The sequence below is a fragment of the Mixophyes fleayi genome, chromosome 11, assembly GCF_038048845.1.
Source record: "Mixophyes fleayi isolate aMixFle1 chromosome 11, aMixFle1.hap1, whole genome shotgun sequence".
NCBI lineage: Eukaryota > Metazoa > Chordata > Amphibia > Anura > Limnodynastidae > Mixophyes > Mixophyes fleayi.
This window is the reverse complement of record NC_134412.1, coordinates 39,809,532-39,823,861: the sequence shown is the minus strand read 5'-3', so window position 1 is coordinate 39,823,861 and position 14,330 is coordinate 39,809,532. Positions and strand designations below refer to the sequence as shown.

Below are 14,330 nucleotides of genomic sequence, written 5' to 3'. Positions count from 1 at the left end.
CAAAGCAGTCCACATATGAGCAGGATCAGCAAGCAGGTGCTGCCTACTAGTCCTGATGGTAGTCTTCCCTGTACGTCATCTGGTAAAGCCTATGTAAAAGTACATAGTCTTTTTAAATCAGGGAAATAAACACACCCCAAAAAAAATAATTATACTTATAGGTATAAGTGTAGGGTGCAATCTACCCCAAATAGGAAAGAGACTTGGGGCATTTCTATATCACGCACAGTCTTGAAAGGCTGCTGTTTTGTCAATTTCACGATAAGGGTAGGGTGTCATACACAGACAGACACCAAACTGCCTATCCAGTTATATTGACTTTTACTTGCAACCACTAGTTGTCCAACAACGGAGCTACTTGAGAGACACTGGCCACCTCTTAGAGGCCCTTAAACATATACAGTGGGAAAATGACTTCCTAGTCCTTACATGCGATGTAGTTTCCCTCTACACCATTATCGACCATAAGGTGGGCTGTGAATACACTAGGTTGGTTTTAGATAAATTATCAGACCTTCCCCCAGATCAGATAGACTTCCTGATTGACAGCATATCCTTTGAACTTCATCACAACTACTTCTGGACCAGTGGGAACTACTACAGACAGGTTTGCGGGACTGCTATGGGCGCAAAGTTTGCGCCAAGTTACGCAAACCTGTTTGTAGCCCACTGGGAGGAATCATACATCTTCAACAACAACCCTTTTCGTGATAATGTCCATCTATGGCTGACGTATATATATAGATGGCGTATTTTGTATTTGGAAGGGAGACCACACCACACTTGAATCATTCCTCCAATACATCAACGATAACAAATTAAATATGGCATTTACCCACCACGCTAGCGCCACTAAAGTAGAATTTCTTGATCTCGAAATCTATATTGACAATGGCCAGATAGCTACCAAGAATTTTTTCAAAAAGGTAGACTGTAATTCCTACATCCATACATCCAGTAGTCATCACCCTAATTGGTTAAAAAACATCCCAAAGGGTCAATACACTAGACTGAGACGTAACTGTACACACATGGCACAGTTTGATGAGCAGGTCCTCAACCTAAAAGAGAGATTCCTAGAGAAAAAATATAGACCAGAGGACATAGAGTCTGCCTACAATCAAGTCAGGAACTTGAATAGGGATACCCTTCTTGAAAGAAAGACATCACCAGCTAACCAGAACCCAAGCAATAAACCCATTCTTCCCTTTGTCACCAAATAGAGTAAAGATGCAAAGAAAGTCGAACATATTTTCAAAAAACATTGGAATATTCTGCTGGGAGACAAAGATCTAAGAAATATCCTACCCCCGAAACCACAATTTAATAAAATCAGACAATCTAAAAACCCAACTCGTAAGCAGTACTATTGCCCCAGAAAAGAAGGGAGGAGATACCTGGCTTAATGAGAATAAAAAGGATTTTACACAGAACATTTATTGTGATATCGATATTATTTCAACATCTTATTCCGACTCTGCGGCGTTCCAGTACTTCTTCCTCAAGCACGCATGCGCGAAAAACCGGCCCTTTAATTCCCCACACTTCCGGTGGGTTCGCCTTGCGTGAGGTACAGATTAGGAGGACAAGTTAAAGAACTGGACACTTGGAGGATGGACTCCCGGATAGGGTAAGTGCACTGCCCTCGTCCTACACCACATATCTCCTAGCCGCAATTCCGGATACCGTCTAACGGCTTTCACTTCACTATTTGCTAGTCCGGTTCAGAGACTCACAGACAAGCGCCATACAGACTCTTCCGATTTCAGCTTTTGAAAACGTGACTATTTGTTTCCTAGGACTTATTAACCCTCTATGGGAACTTTTCATTCTTACCTCTGAGTTACCGTCCGTATCTGGATTCCTCTACCGCACATCTTGTTTTACAAGTACATCTATTGCACACTGTATCCAGGTATTATTATTTCCACTCTCTGATTTATGTTCCACTTGGGCTTACAGTAATTGTCTTTTGACTCCTTATTGTTCATATCCAATTTAGGTACTCAGCCGGCTGGCTTGAACACTAGGAGCTATCCACTGCCAACATTAAACGTTTGGCTACAAGACTGTGCCATTTTTACAGCAACCCTGTTTGTTTACGGCTTATCTATGATGAGTGAGTGTACCTAGTTATTATACCTGCAATAAATACAAGTACGCCGGCTGGCCTACTTGCTGCAAGATAATTTGTCTTCTGTACCTTTGTTGCTAGATCTCCCCTCCGCCTCCCTTCCCCCCCCCCCCCCCGCACCGGGGTATTGACGACTAGACACCAAACTACCTTTGTCCATTTAGTTTTATATTGTTCAGTCCATGCGGGCCGCTTTTTTTCTATTTAACTACAAGTGGAGCAGGGGGGTCATAGACAGCCACCAAACTACCTTGGTCCATTTTGTTTTATATTGTACAGTCTATGCCGGCTGAATTGTTTTCTATTTAAGTACAAGTGGAGGGGGTGGGAAGGCTGATGCAGACAGAACCCAAACTGTCTTTGTCCATTTCTATTTATATTGTAGTCTATAACGGCTGAATAGTTTTCTATTTTACTACTTGTGGAGAGGGAGTCTGATGCAGACAGATACCAAACTTCTTTTGTCCATTTCTATTTAACGTACAGTCAATGCAGGCTGATTTTTTTTCTATTTAACTACAAGTGTAGGGTGTAATATACACCCAAAGACAATGGCTGCATTGACAATAGGCATAGATGGAGAGGAAACCAAAACCAAAACACAAAGGTAATCCAGATCCAAAACCAAAACACGGGGGTCAGTGACCATCTCTAATATTAATACATATATATTCAATATATATAATTAACCATGACATACAGACTAGATTACAGAAAAGTAATATGTCACACACCTGTAGAACATTATGATGTCACAAAGTAGATTCTAAACCATGCTATAGAATGTCATATAGCAGAAACCTCATGTCTCTAAGTCATGGCATTATGTATACCATCATTCTTTATGCAAGTATTATTAATGTGGTTTCTTGCTGTTTCCAGTGTAACTCAAAAGTAACAGGTATATTTTCCAAAATCAGAAAAGAAGCTTTACCTAATCGGTTCAGAGACAGCAGGCTTCGGAACCGGTGTGAGAAACTGGTGAAGGGTATGGAGAGTAATTTTTTCAAAGACTATGCTGCAAATCATTTCACAGGCCTTATTGGTATGTACAATTAAATGTGACTATTATTAATAATACTTTGTTTTTTTGTTTCACATGTTTAATATTGTATAAAAAAAGAAATACAAATTTGGTTATATCATTCCTTTGTTAGGATATGGTAAAAAATTGTGTTTACAGAATGCCTGTACTAGACATTATTGTACAGTATATCAAAGCCTGCATGTTACCGAGCTAAATATTATACTTGATATGACAGATGCCACTTGTCCTTTCCCTTGTTATCCTTTAAAAGCAGCTTAAAATTTTAGTAAAGGTGCTTGTGTACCTGATGATTTAAGAAACTCCGTCCACCCCAGAGTGAACAGGTCAGTCAACCTGTTCAGTGATCTCTATGAACTGAGTATATCTGTGTTCACCATGAGCTGAATTAATTGTTTTTAAAATCATTCATGACCTGATTCATTGCTGCACGTAAATGGCAATACATGGTGTATATTGTGTAAAATAGCACCGCGCATGCCCAGAAACAAACCATATGCCAGAGAACGCAGCAACGTTCAATTCATCTTCGAGCGCAAAGGACACTTACTATAGCCTATGATTTCAGGAGTGGAGCGTTGAGGGGACTGGACATATTCATGTACACAATGTATAGTAAGCGAGTGCCAAGCTTTGGGTATCTGAAAGGTACTTGTTTTTCAGTCGTATCATTTGCAGCAGCTCCAGGTCTGGTGTTAGTGCCAAGTGATGCATGCTATAACATGTGTTTGCAACCAGGAGCAACTATAAAAATGCATTTTATGTACAGTACAATACAATACTGATAAATGTATTTCATGGATGGGGGGGATATTGTTTTTGTTTTACAGACATATCTTTACGTTTACTCCTTATTGAATACGGATGTGCATATGCCTGATTTACGTTAGTTTTCCGTGCCTTTGTGAATCAGGCCCTCAATGTTCAATTACTCAGTTAAGAGGATTTTTTTCATTGTAATCTTTTACTAATATCCTAAGCTTAACTACAGTAAATTACACTGGAATCTGTGGAATAACTATCGTTATAGAACAATGATGTATTCACATTTAACAAAGGACCTCTCCCATTACCCCCATTTGGTTTACGTTATAAAGGATTATCACAGTATTAAGTACGTGAGTATTAAGTTTTTGTGCATGGGTATTTCCATGTTTGAGGATAATATGTAATAGATCTGAACATGCACTTCACCGGAGCGCAGAACTCTACTTACTAAAGAGCAGTCACATTACATAATAGTGGACTTATAAAGGTTAAACTTACTTGCTTTTTAACATAGCAAATCCCGTGCTCAACCACAATGTATTTTTGTTTCAAAAGTTGCACGATTAATAAGGTATCCCTCCTTAATCATTAAACATAACCAGCAACTAAAGCATGCACTCATTGTCTTGTGTTCAGAAGGTGGTTAATCATTACTTCTAAGAATGACAGCATGTGAATACGTCTACAAATGATGATTGCAATGAGTGGAAGGACTTCTTAGAAGGTGATGTAATAAATGTCCAGATCATATAAATAATGAAATAATGCAATTGACAATATATCCTATTCTCCAAAGTTGTAACTTTCCTACTTTAATATAAATTCTTGCTTGACTTTTAATGTATCAGTCCTGAAAATGTACCCAAATGTCACAATAAAGAGTCCTAACTTCAAAGATACTGATGTTTCATAATCCTGTATACTTGTTCTGATTATGTGATGATCCAAATGATGAAGAATCCTTCTGTTTTAATATATATTCGTAGTTTAATGTGGTAATATATGGCAACACGGAGCAGATTTCAGATTCTTGGTGTATGTAATAGTCTTAAGGTATCGGTTGTACATTACTTGTATTAAAGGGTCACTATCATTTTCTTATTTTATAAATTGATTTATATGATTTATGAACAAATTCAATGGTGCAATGGTGCAAAAGAATCTAATTTTAGTGAAAATGTCCTTTTATTGTAATAACTGTTTTTTTAACTTTCTGTGAGCAGTCCTTAACTGACCTCCCCTCCCTCAATTACAAAATCATTTATTGATTTTATAAGCATGACCTCCTCTTCCACCCACAAATTGTTTAGACAGCACCAGCCATGTTTACCCTAATACTAAGGGTGACTAGCAGTGAGGTTCCCCCTGTTATAATGATAATCAGCTCCCAGACTGATCAGCACAGGGCTGGTACCCAGACGTTGCTGGTCCTGATCTAAGCGGTGAGGGTCTGGCCCATGTATGATCTGGCACCCCAGAACAAAACCTAACTGTCCCTATGGCCCTTGCCTACTGGACAAAGAATGCATTAGAACTCTGTTCATAATGCTGAAAAGGCATTTTAGAAATGAACAAAATACAAACACTCCCAATATACTTTGTTGAAAAAATCTTTATTTAAAAAAAAAAGAGAAGAAAAAGAAATAATCCATTCTTGATTCTGTGCAGCCCAGCACTGACAGGGTTATTCACCCAACTCCAAGGCAACCGTGTAAGAAAAGGCAGTGTTGTATGGAACAAAGGAAACCTCTCATTATAGTTGGACTATATATTCTAATATGTCTAATGTGATAGAGTTTGTAGTTCCACAGCCAGGGCCGGACTGGGACTAAAAATCAGCCCTGGCATTTAAAGCACACAGGCCCACGTGGGCTCCATGCACTATATTGTTGCACACTGATGCTGGCGCAGTACAACATGATGTAGTATGAGTGTGTGTGGGGGGGGGGGAGGGGGTATTTATTTCTCCTAATGACCCTCAACATTACATTATTAGCACCCCAATTACATCAATAAATACAATGACAATACATTATTAGTACCCAAATTACAGCAATAAATAACCCCCCACACACACTCATACTACATCAATCACCCCCACATTATAGCAACCGGCATCACCCCCCACATTACAGCATCACTCCCCACATTACAGCGTCCAGCATCACCCCCCACATTACAGCGTCCAGCATCACTCCCCACATTACAGCGTCCAGCATCACCCCCCACATTACAGAGTCCAGCATCACCCCCCACATTACAGCGTCCAGCATCACCCCCCACATTACAGCAACCGGCATCACCCCCCACATTACAGCGTCCAGCGTCACCCCCCACATTATAGCAATACCCTCTCCTACTTATTAGCAATACTAAGCACCAAACACACTACAACATTGCCACCAGCACGCCACCCCATACTACAGCAATACCACCAATTATACAGACGCCACTGTAGGAAACAATGTTTTGCTTTTTTCAAATCTCCCACAAAATAGCAACTACGAACAGAGTACTTACACACACATATAGGTAACAGGTACCCTTTTCCCTCAATGAAATAGTAATGGAAGAATTTTCATGAATCATTCCACATGAAATAAAACTAACATATATCTAAAAAAAACATAACTATTGAATGATCAGTTGAACTCACACGGCCGCATTAAAAGTATTTCCATCTACAGCAAAATGTCAGAGAAAAATATTTTTGTTTTACTACAGTAATTGGATATGCGTCTTTTCTATTCATTTTAAATAACACAGTATATAAATTAAGGGGGATAGAGGAGGTGGGTGAGAAATAATTGGATGTGACCCATCATGATCCATCAGTTTGATTAGATAGGAAACATTTAGATTATTTACCTGGAGACGTCTACCCCCTTGACTCACAGGCAGGGCTGACAAGTGGAATTTTGGGCCCTGATACAGCAACTTCTTTGGGCTCCCATCATATTCAACAATGAAAAACTTGCCTTTGGCAGAAGTTCATATGATGCCACACCGTAGTGTGCCCAGTTCATATTATGCCACATCGTAGTGCCCCAAGGTCATATTATGTCACATAGTATTACCCTCAATTCATATTTGGTCATGCAGAAGTGCCCACAAATCATATTATGGCATAGTAGTGCCCCCAAAACATATACCATACAGTAGTGCCCACAAATCATATTATGTCACAACAGTGCCTCCAAATCATATTATGCCACAATAGTGACCCCAAATAACATTATGCCATAGTAGTGCCCCAAATCATTAGTAAAGCTCAGACAAAAACTCATTCACAAATAAAAATTGGTACAGCATATCAGATTCTGAGTGTGAGTCCCAAGAGCAGCTTAATACATCATTTACAATGCAAACAAAAATAGATATATTGACATAATTACAGATAAAATTTATGACAAGCAATGTTTTTTCTCTTAATTAAAAATCTCTGTACAGATAAATATGCAAAAAACATTACAGCGCAATAATGAGCAATACATAGTGTTAAACATTATTGGATACGCTGTAGTGTTCCCAGTTCAAGAAAGGATGGTTAAAAACATATTCCACACGAGAAAATATATGAACTTACCTGATTATGGCATCCTGTGTTCTGTTCTCCTACTGGGCACGCTGGGCGAGGAGGGATCAGCAGCTGTCAGCTCACACAGGCAGTGGGGAGCAGGAATAGAGGGCAGTGGTCGAAGCAGAAATTTAGGAGTGGGGGTATAGAAAATATAAGTGAATGGAGTATGAAGGCTTGATTTTTTATTTTTTTTAACACTTGTCCCCTCTGTGCATTTCCATTCTTCATTACTACTTGTGTTTTATGATGGCTGCATCCCTGACATTCGCATTCTTAAGATGTCTCTCCCTTTACACTTTCTTTTACCTATGCCCCTGCACCATCTTCTCCTTAACCCCCTGCACCACCTTCTCCGCTGTCTCTCACACATCTTCCTGTACCACCTACTCCCCTGGCTCTCTCACACGTCTTCCTGCACCCTCTACCCCCCGGCTCTCTCACTCCTCTTCCTGCACTCCCTACCACCCTGGCTCTCTCACCCCCTCTCCCAGAACCCCCTTCCCCTTTGGCTCTCTCACCCCCTCTCCCAGCACCCCCTTCCCCTTTGGCTCTCTCACCCCCTCTCCCAGCACCCTCTTCCCCTTTGGCTCTCTCACCCCCTCTCCCAGAACCCCCTTCCCCTTTGGCTCTCTCACCCCCTCTCCCAGCACCCCCTGGCTCTCTCACCCCCTCTCCCAGAACCCCCTTCCCCTTTGGCTCTCTCACCCCCTCTCCCAGCACCCCCTGGCTCTCTCACCCCCTCTCCCAGCACCCCTTCCCCTTTGGCTCTCTCACCCCCTTTCCCAGCACCCCCTTCGGCTCTCTCACCCCCTCTCCCAGCACCCCCTGGCTCTCACCCCCTCTCCCAGCACCCCCTGGCTCTCACCCCCTCTCCCAGCACCCCCTGGCTCTCTCACCCCTTCTCCTAGCAACCCCTGGCTCTCTCACCCCTCTCACAGCACCTCTTCCCCTTTGGCTCTCTCACCCCCTTTGGCTCTCTCACCCCCTCTCCCAGCACCCCCTTTGGCTCTCTCACCCCCTCTCCCAGCACCCCCTTCAGCTCTCTCACCCCCTCTCCCAGCACCCCCTTCAGCTCTCTCACCCCCTCTCCCAGCACCCCCTTCAGCTCTCTTACCCCCTCTCCCAGCACCCCCTTCAGCTCTCTCTCCCCCTTTCCCAGAACCTCCTTCAGCTCTCTCTCCCCCTTTCCCAGCACCCCCTTCGGCTTTCACCTCCTTTCCCAGCACCCCCTTCGGCTCTCTCACCCCCTCTCCCAGCATGCCCTGGCTCTCACCCCCTCTCCCAGCACCCCCTTCGGCTCTCTCACCCCCTCTCCCAGCACCCCCTACGGCTCTCTCACCCCCTCTCCCAGCACCCCCTTCGGTTCTCTCACCCCCTCTCCCAGCACCCCCTTCGGCTCTCTCACCCCCTCTCCCAGCACCCCCTTCGGCTCTCTCACCCCCTCTCCCAGCACCCCCTACGGCTCTCTCACCCCCTCTCCCAGCACCCCCTTCGGTTCTCTCACCCCCTCTCCCAGCACCCCCTTCGGCTCTCTCACCCCCTCTCCCAGCACCCCCTTCGGCTCTCTCACCCCCTCTCCCAGCACCCCCTTCGGCTCTCTCACCCCCTCTCCCAGCACCCCCTTCGGCTCTCTCACCCCCTCTCCCAGCACCCCCTTCGGCTCTCTCACCCCCTCTCCCAGCATGCCCTGGCTCTCACCCCCTCTCCCTGCACCCCCTTCGGCTCTCTCACCCCCTCTCCCAGCACCCCAGAAAATCGCGGACACCCCCCCCCGAAAATCGCGGCACCCCCGCGACCCCCCCAAAAATCGCGGCACCCCCGCGACCCCCCCTAAAATCGCGGCACCCCGTGACCCCCCCTAAAATCGCGGGCACCCCCCCGAAAATCACGGCACCCCCGCGACCCCCCCCTCCCCCCGAAAATCGCGGCACCCCCGCGACCCCCTCCCCCCCGAAAATCGCGGCACCCCCCCTCTTCAGTAAAAGAAAAAACAAATTAAAAAAACAGGAAACTCACCAGTGTAACTGGCTGCACAGCATAACGGGGGAGGGAGCTGGGGAGCGCGCAGCAGAGGTGACTGGTTCCTGGAACCACCAGCCACCAAGAAGACAGAGGGAGTCGGGCCGGCCCATATAGCCATCGGCCCTTCTGGCATTTGCCAGAAGTGCCAGATGGCCAGTCCGGCCCTGTCCACAGCACATGGAGCCAGCAGGTATAGGAATGCAGTAGTGCAGTCCAAAACATGAGTTTCTTAAGAGTGTTGGCATGTAACACCCTCTTGTGGCATAAATGTGCGTGACGCCGAGAGTCTGAGCCAGCTCAATGCATGGCCTGGAGCTGGTACAATTTGCATCCAGCCTGTGACTGCAAACTGCCTGGCTAGCGAACAGACAGATGGAGGATGCTCCCGGCTGCTCCATTTGGTTTTACACATAAATCATGGCAAAAGTATATTATGATTGGCAGCGGCGCTATATAAATAATATTAAGAGAAAAGTTTCCAATTGTCAACATGCATGGTAATGATATGACGTTTCCTTGCAGCATTTGTGGTTTCTCTGGTACACTGAAAGTCACTATGTGTTATAGCTATGACCGCATTGGCCAGGGAATTAACTCTGGTAGATGCCTGTGCAGGGTGTTTGGGTGCCAATTATTTGTCTCCAGCCAGCAACTTAAAACATAAAATGATTTAACTCATACTTACCAACTTTTGGTTGGTGTGCTCTGGGGAATCTCGGGGGCAGATGGGCATGTAAGGGGGGGGAGGGGGGGCTCACCGAATTGCGCAATTCAGCTCCACCCCCTAAACAGGCAACATCATTTTAAAAAGAAAGCAAAGGAAAGAGGGTGCTCTGTGGTACTGATACAGGCAATTTCAGTATCAAAATGATATATAACTCTGTCTGATTAAACTAGCTGCTTCCAATGGACATTCTACTGCAATGTCTCGAGAAGAAGTAAACCAAATTATTGATGGAAGCGCTGGTATGTCAGTCTTTAATAGCTGATGTATTATCAACATATAACATACACAATTGAGATGAAAAAACTTATATGAGTATTATCAAGAGTAAAAATTAAATATAAAATAAATTGTAAAGATAAAAAATTCAAATATGTGCAGACCGGAATAGAGCCACCTGCTAGTATTGTATTCTGAATGATATTCTGATATAGACCTTGTTATTCAGGTATCATTGTGTTTCAGAGGGAAAGGATAATTGTTCCCAAAGGGAAATTGAATATAGTAAGTTCCAACTTGTAAAGTGATGGTGTAAAGTCCTGGGTGGACTAGATATACAGGAACAGAGGTCTGTTCAGCTCTCCTATAGATAGGATATAGTCCACTTTATAGTCTGAGGAAACCGCCACCTAGGGTCGGAGAAATGCGTTAGTTGACGTCACACATCCGGTTACTAGCGCTACCTGTATACAAACCGAAATCTATGTGAAGGAATAGGATGGAGATCGTTTATGCAATCCCTGCATCTACAGCTTAAGATAAGTGATTATTTGTTCCGTATGTGCACACACCAGCAAAAAACATTCCACGTTTTTACTATATTGGCACAGCAATAAACGGCTGTTCGACGGTGGACAGAACACCAGGATACAACAGGACTAATACCAGCCTGGCTTCTCTACAACATCCACTATATAAAGTAATTTGTGAACTATCACTTAAAGTGGATTATATCCTATCTATAGGAGAGCTGAACAGACCTATGTTCCTTTATATCTAGTCCACCCAGGACTTTACATCATCACTTTACAAGTTGGTACTTGCTGTATTTATTCTCCTTTGGGAACAATTATCCTTTCCTTCTGAAATACAATGATACCTGAATAACAAGATCTATATCAGAATATCATTCATAATACAATAGTAGCAGGTGGCTCTATTCCAGTTCTGCATATATTGCAATTTTAATTTTTTATCTTTACAATTTATTCTATATTTAATTTTTACTCTTGATAATACCCTATATAAGTTTTTTTCATCCCAATTGTTTATGTTATGTGTTAATAATACATCAGTTATTAAAGACTGACATACCAGTGCTTCCATCAATAATTTGGTTTACTTCTTCTCGAGACATTGCAGTAGAATGTCCATTGGAAGCAGCTAGTTTAGAGTCAGAGTTATATATTATTTTGATACTGAAATTGACTGTATCAGTACCACAGAGCACTCTCTTTCCTTTGCTTTTTTTATCTATCACTTTTTAACTGTCACTTTAAGTGATAGTTCACAAATTACTTTTTATAGTGGATGTTGTAGAGATGCCAGACTGGTATTAGTCCTGTTGTATCCTGGTGTTCTGTCCACTGTCGAATTTTACCCTATTCCAACAGGGTGCGGGTCCATGATGATGCGATAATCATGTCACTAAGCCCCGCCCCCACCATGTTAACTAAGGAAGGATGCTTAATGCGGGAGGTTGCCCAGCTCTCCCAAGAGTCTGGGAAGACTCACAGAAATTCGAGAGTCTCCTCAGAACTCTCTGTGACCTCTGTACTGGGCTGAGTGCAGAGCCTCTCTCCAGTCCTACCTCCTGCAAGACTCACAGCTCTTGCCAACTGTAGGTTTCTACTCAGCCACATGAGCCCCACCTGGGCTGTATCCTGGTTCTGCAGACAGATGTGTAACCATACCTTTTCAATCCTGTGGGGGAGGATCCTATATTCCCAGACCTGAACAGGTGTCCGACCAGCGCCACCTAGCTTGTAACAGCCACATAACAGGGGCTAACGAGGGATTCCTTAGAGAGGGGTTTCCAAATGCTAGGCTTCAGGGGAAAAGCAAACAAAAAAGATGCAATAATAATGATAAAAATAGAAAAGTACAATGTATATAAATGTAGTAATGCATATTAAATAAAGAAAATAAGGCATAAAGTAAGTTGTACATAAAAAACACACATTAATATTAATCTTCTTTAACTAAATTATTCTTGACCATCTTACCAAAATAATGTAATACCTTGTAAAGTAATACAGCAATAAAGTAATACTTCCAATTGAGTAAAAAAACAATTACAATTAGTGTTACATTTACTCACTTAGTGCAGAATATCACAAGTAACATAATTTTAGTGTATTTTCCTTTTTCTCTAAAGTCACAGAAACTAGAGTGAAAAGTGAGAAAAAAACACAGTGGTCATTTTGTTGAAGCCAAATTTCATTACACGCAGAGTCCCACAAATAATGGGTTTTATACTAAAGGCTATTATAGTTGTTTCTTAGTGCAAACATGAGGAGGAGGTTCTAGAAGCCATTTCCTTCTTCTAAACCACAGGGTCATCTCTACCTATTGTCTCATGTCTGTCTACTGTCTCTCTTCTTTATATGTCCTTGTCATGTATTTTGCTACATTCCCTACAGTTTATCACCCACGCTTATTTATGCCTAGCATACCTAGGTGTAATGATGTCCATGTATTTGTGATTTTGCTCACTGTACTAGTTATGTTTTACCTGTTATATTGTACGTTGAATGAAATGTTGTTAAATATAAGTACCAATAAACAATATTCAACTATTATGGGTCCCCCAGGGGTGTTCCTCCCATAAGATGAATTGAGAATCAAAATCAAGCACAGCAAATGTATCACCTGCAAAAATTAATTAATTATAATATATATATATATTTTATTATAATGGAAAGGCAGGTCCTGCAATCAGCACAATGTTAGCTATTGTATTCCTAATACGGTAATTGTAGGAAGAAGCAGGTGATTGGTGGTGTATCACCCTGGTCTTATTTTTGCAAATATTACCAGATGACCAGAGCTTGTCAGTATGTGTGTGTTTGGGTGGAAGGGCTGACACAAGTGCAGGCTTAGGCTAGGTACACACTGGAGCGTTTTCATCCAATAATCGGGCAAATCAGCCGACATACAGTCGGAAGTCGGGTTAGTGTGTATAGTAACACTATGGTAGAACATTGTTCCAAAGTGTCGATTGGCAGCTCATTTGGTTAATCGCACTGTTTAATATTTTCCGACCAATCACCGATCATGTAGTGTGTATGCACTCATGCTCACGATCTCCATAGAGTTTACAGAGTTGTGTTCTTTTCAGCCAATGCTAGCGATGAATGTCCCAGCGAATAAATGTAGAGAGTGCTGTAGAGGGAATAATTAATTTGTTCGTTCTGAGACAGAATGTTTTGTTTCAGAGTCACAGAAGTAACACAATTCATTAGGACATGTATAGCCATAACAAAGCATTTTAATCAGTGTGACAATGTGACAAGAATGAATGAATGAATATTGTGCTGTAATTCTCTGAAGACTAGAGGACCAGATGCAGGACCAGATGAAGAGCAGAGATCTGAAGGTAAATCGTGTCAGTGTGTATGCATGAATCGCCAGACTGATCGGACCTTCATTCATAGGTATAACCGTTTGAGATAACACGTCGGCCATACCTAGCCATAGACAACAAAAGGGGTAAGCCCAAACATTGGTGAAGGGATGAGTTATTATTTTTAACTGGAGACTTATTTTCTTGGATAATTGCTGTCTCGTTGTCTAATTGGCAGCCACCTTTTATTTTTCTCCCTCCTTCTCGCTCATACGTTTTTAGCAGCCTACTTGAAGTGGGAGATAAACACAACACAGTAAATAAATAAAAAAGTGAGCAATTTTTGTAAAAATATTGGTAATATTGGCATTTCATGTATTACAGTGACAGATTCACTTTCATATTTTCTAATGTTAAAACAATGTTTATCAGCATAAAATCAAAATGAGCTGGGATAATTACAAGACCTAATGAACTACTTTGACAATTCTA

At 42.4% G+C, this 14,330-nt stretch overlaps 1 protein-coding gene across 1 annotated transcript in view; it reads left to right on the top strand.

Moving 5' to 3' along the window:
• The window catches only part of IZUMO2 (IZUMO family member 2), an 84,922-nt gene that overhangs the window by 33,636 nt on the left and 36,956 nt on the right, over positions 1-14,330 (top strand). Inside the window, exon 2 of the mRNA XM_075191053.1 lies at positions 3,055-3,179. Coding sequence (XP_075047154.1) covers positions 3,055-3,179 — 125 coding nt within the window. The remainder of the gene's footprint in view (positions 1-3,054; positions 3,180-14,330) is intronic.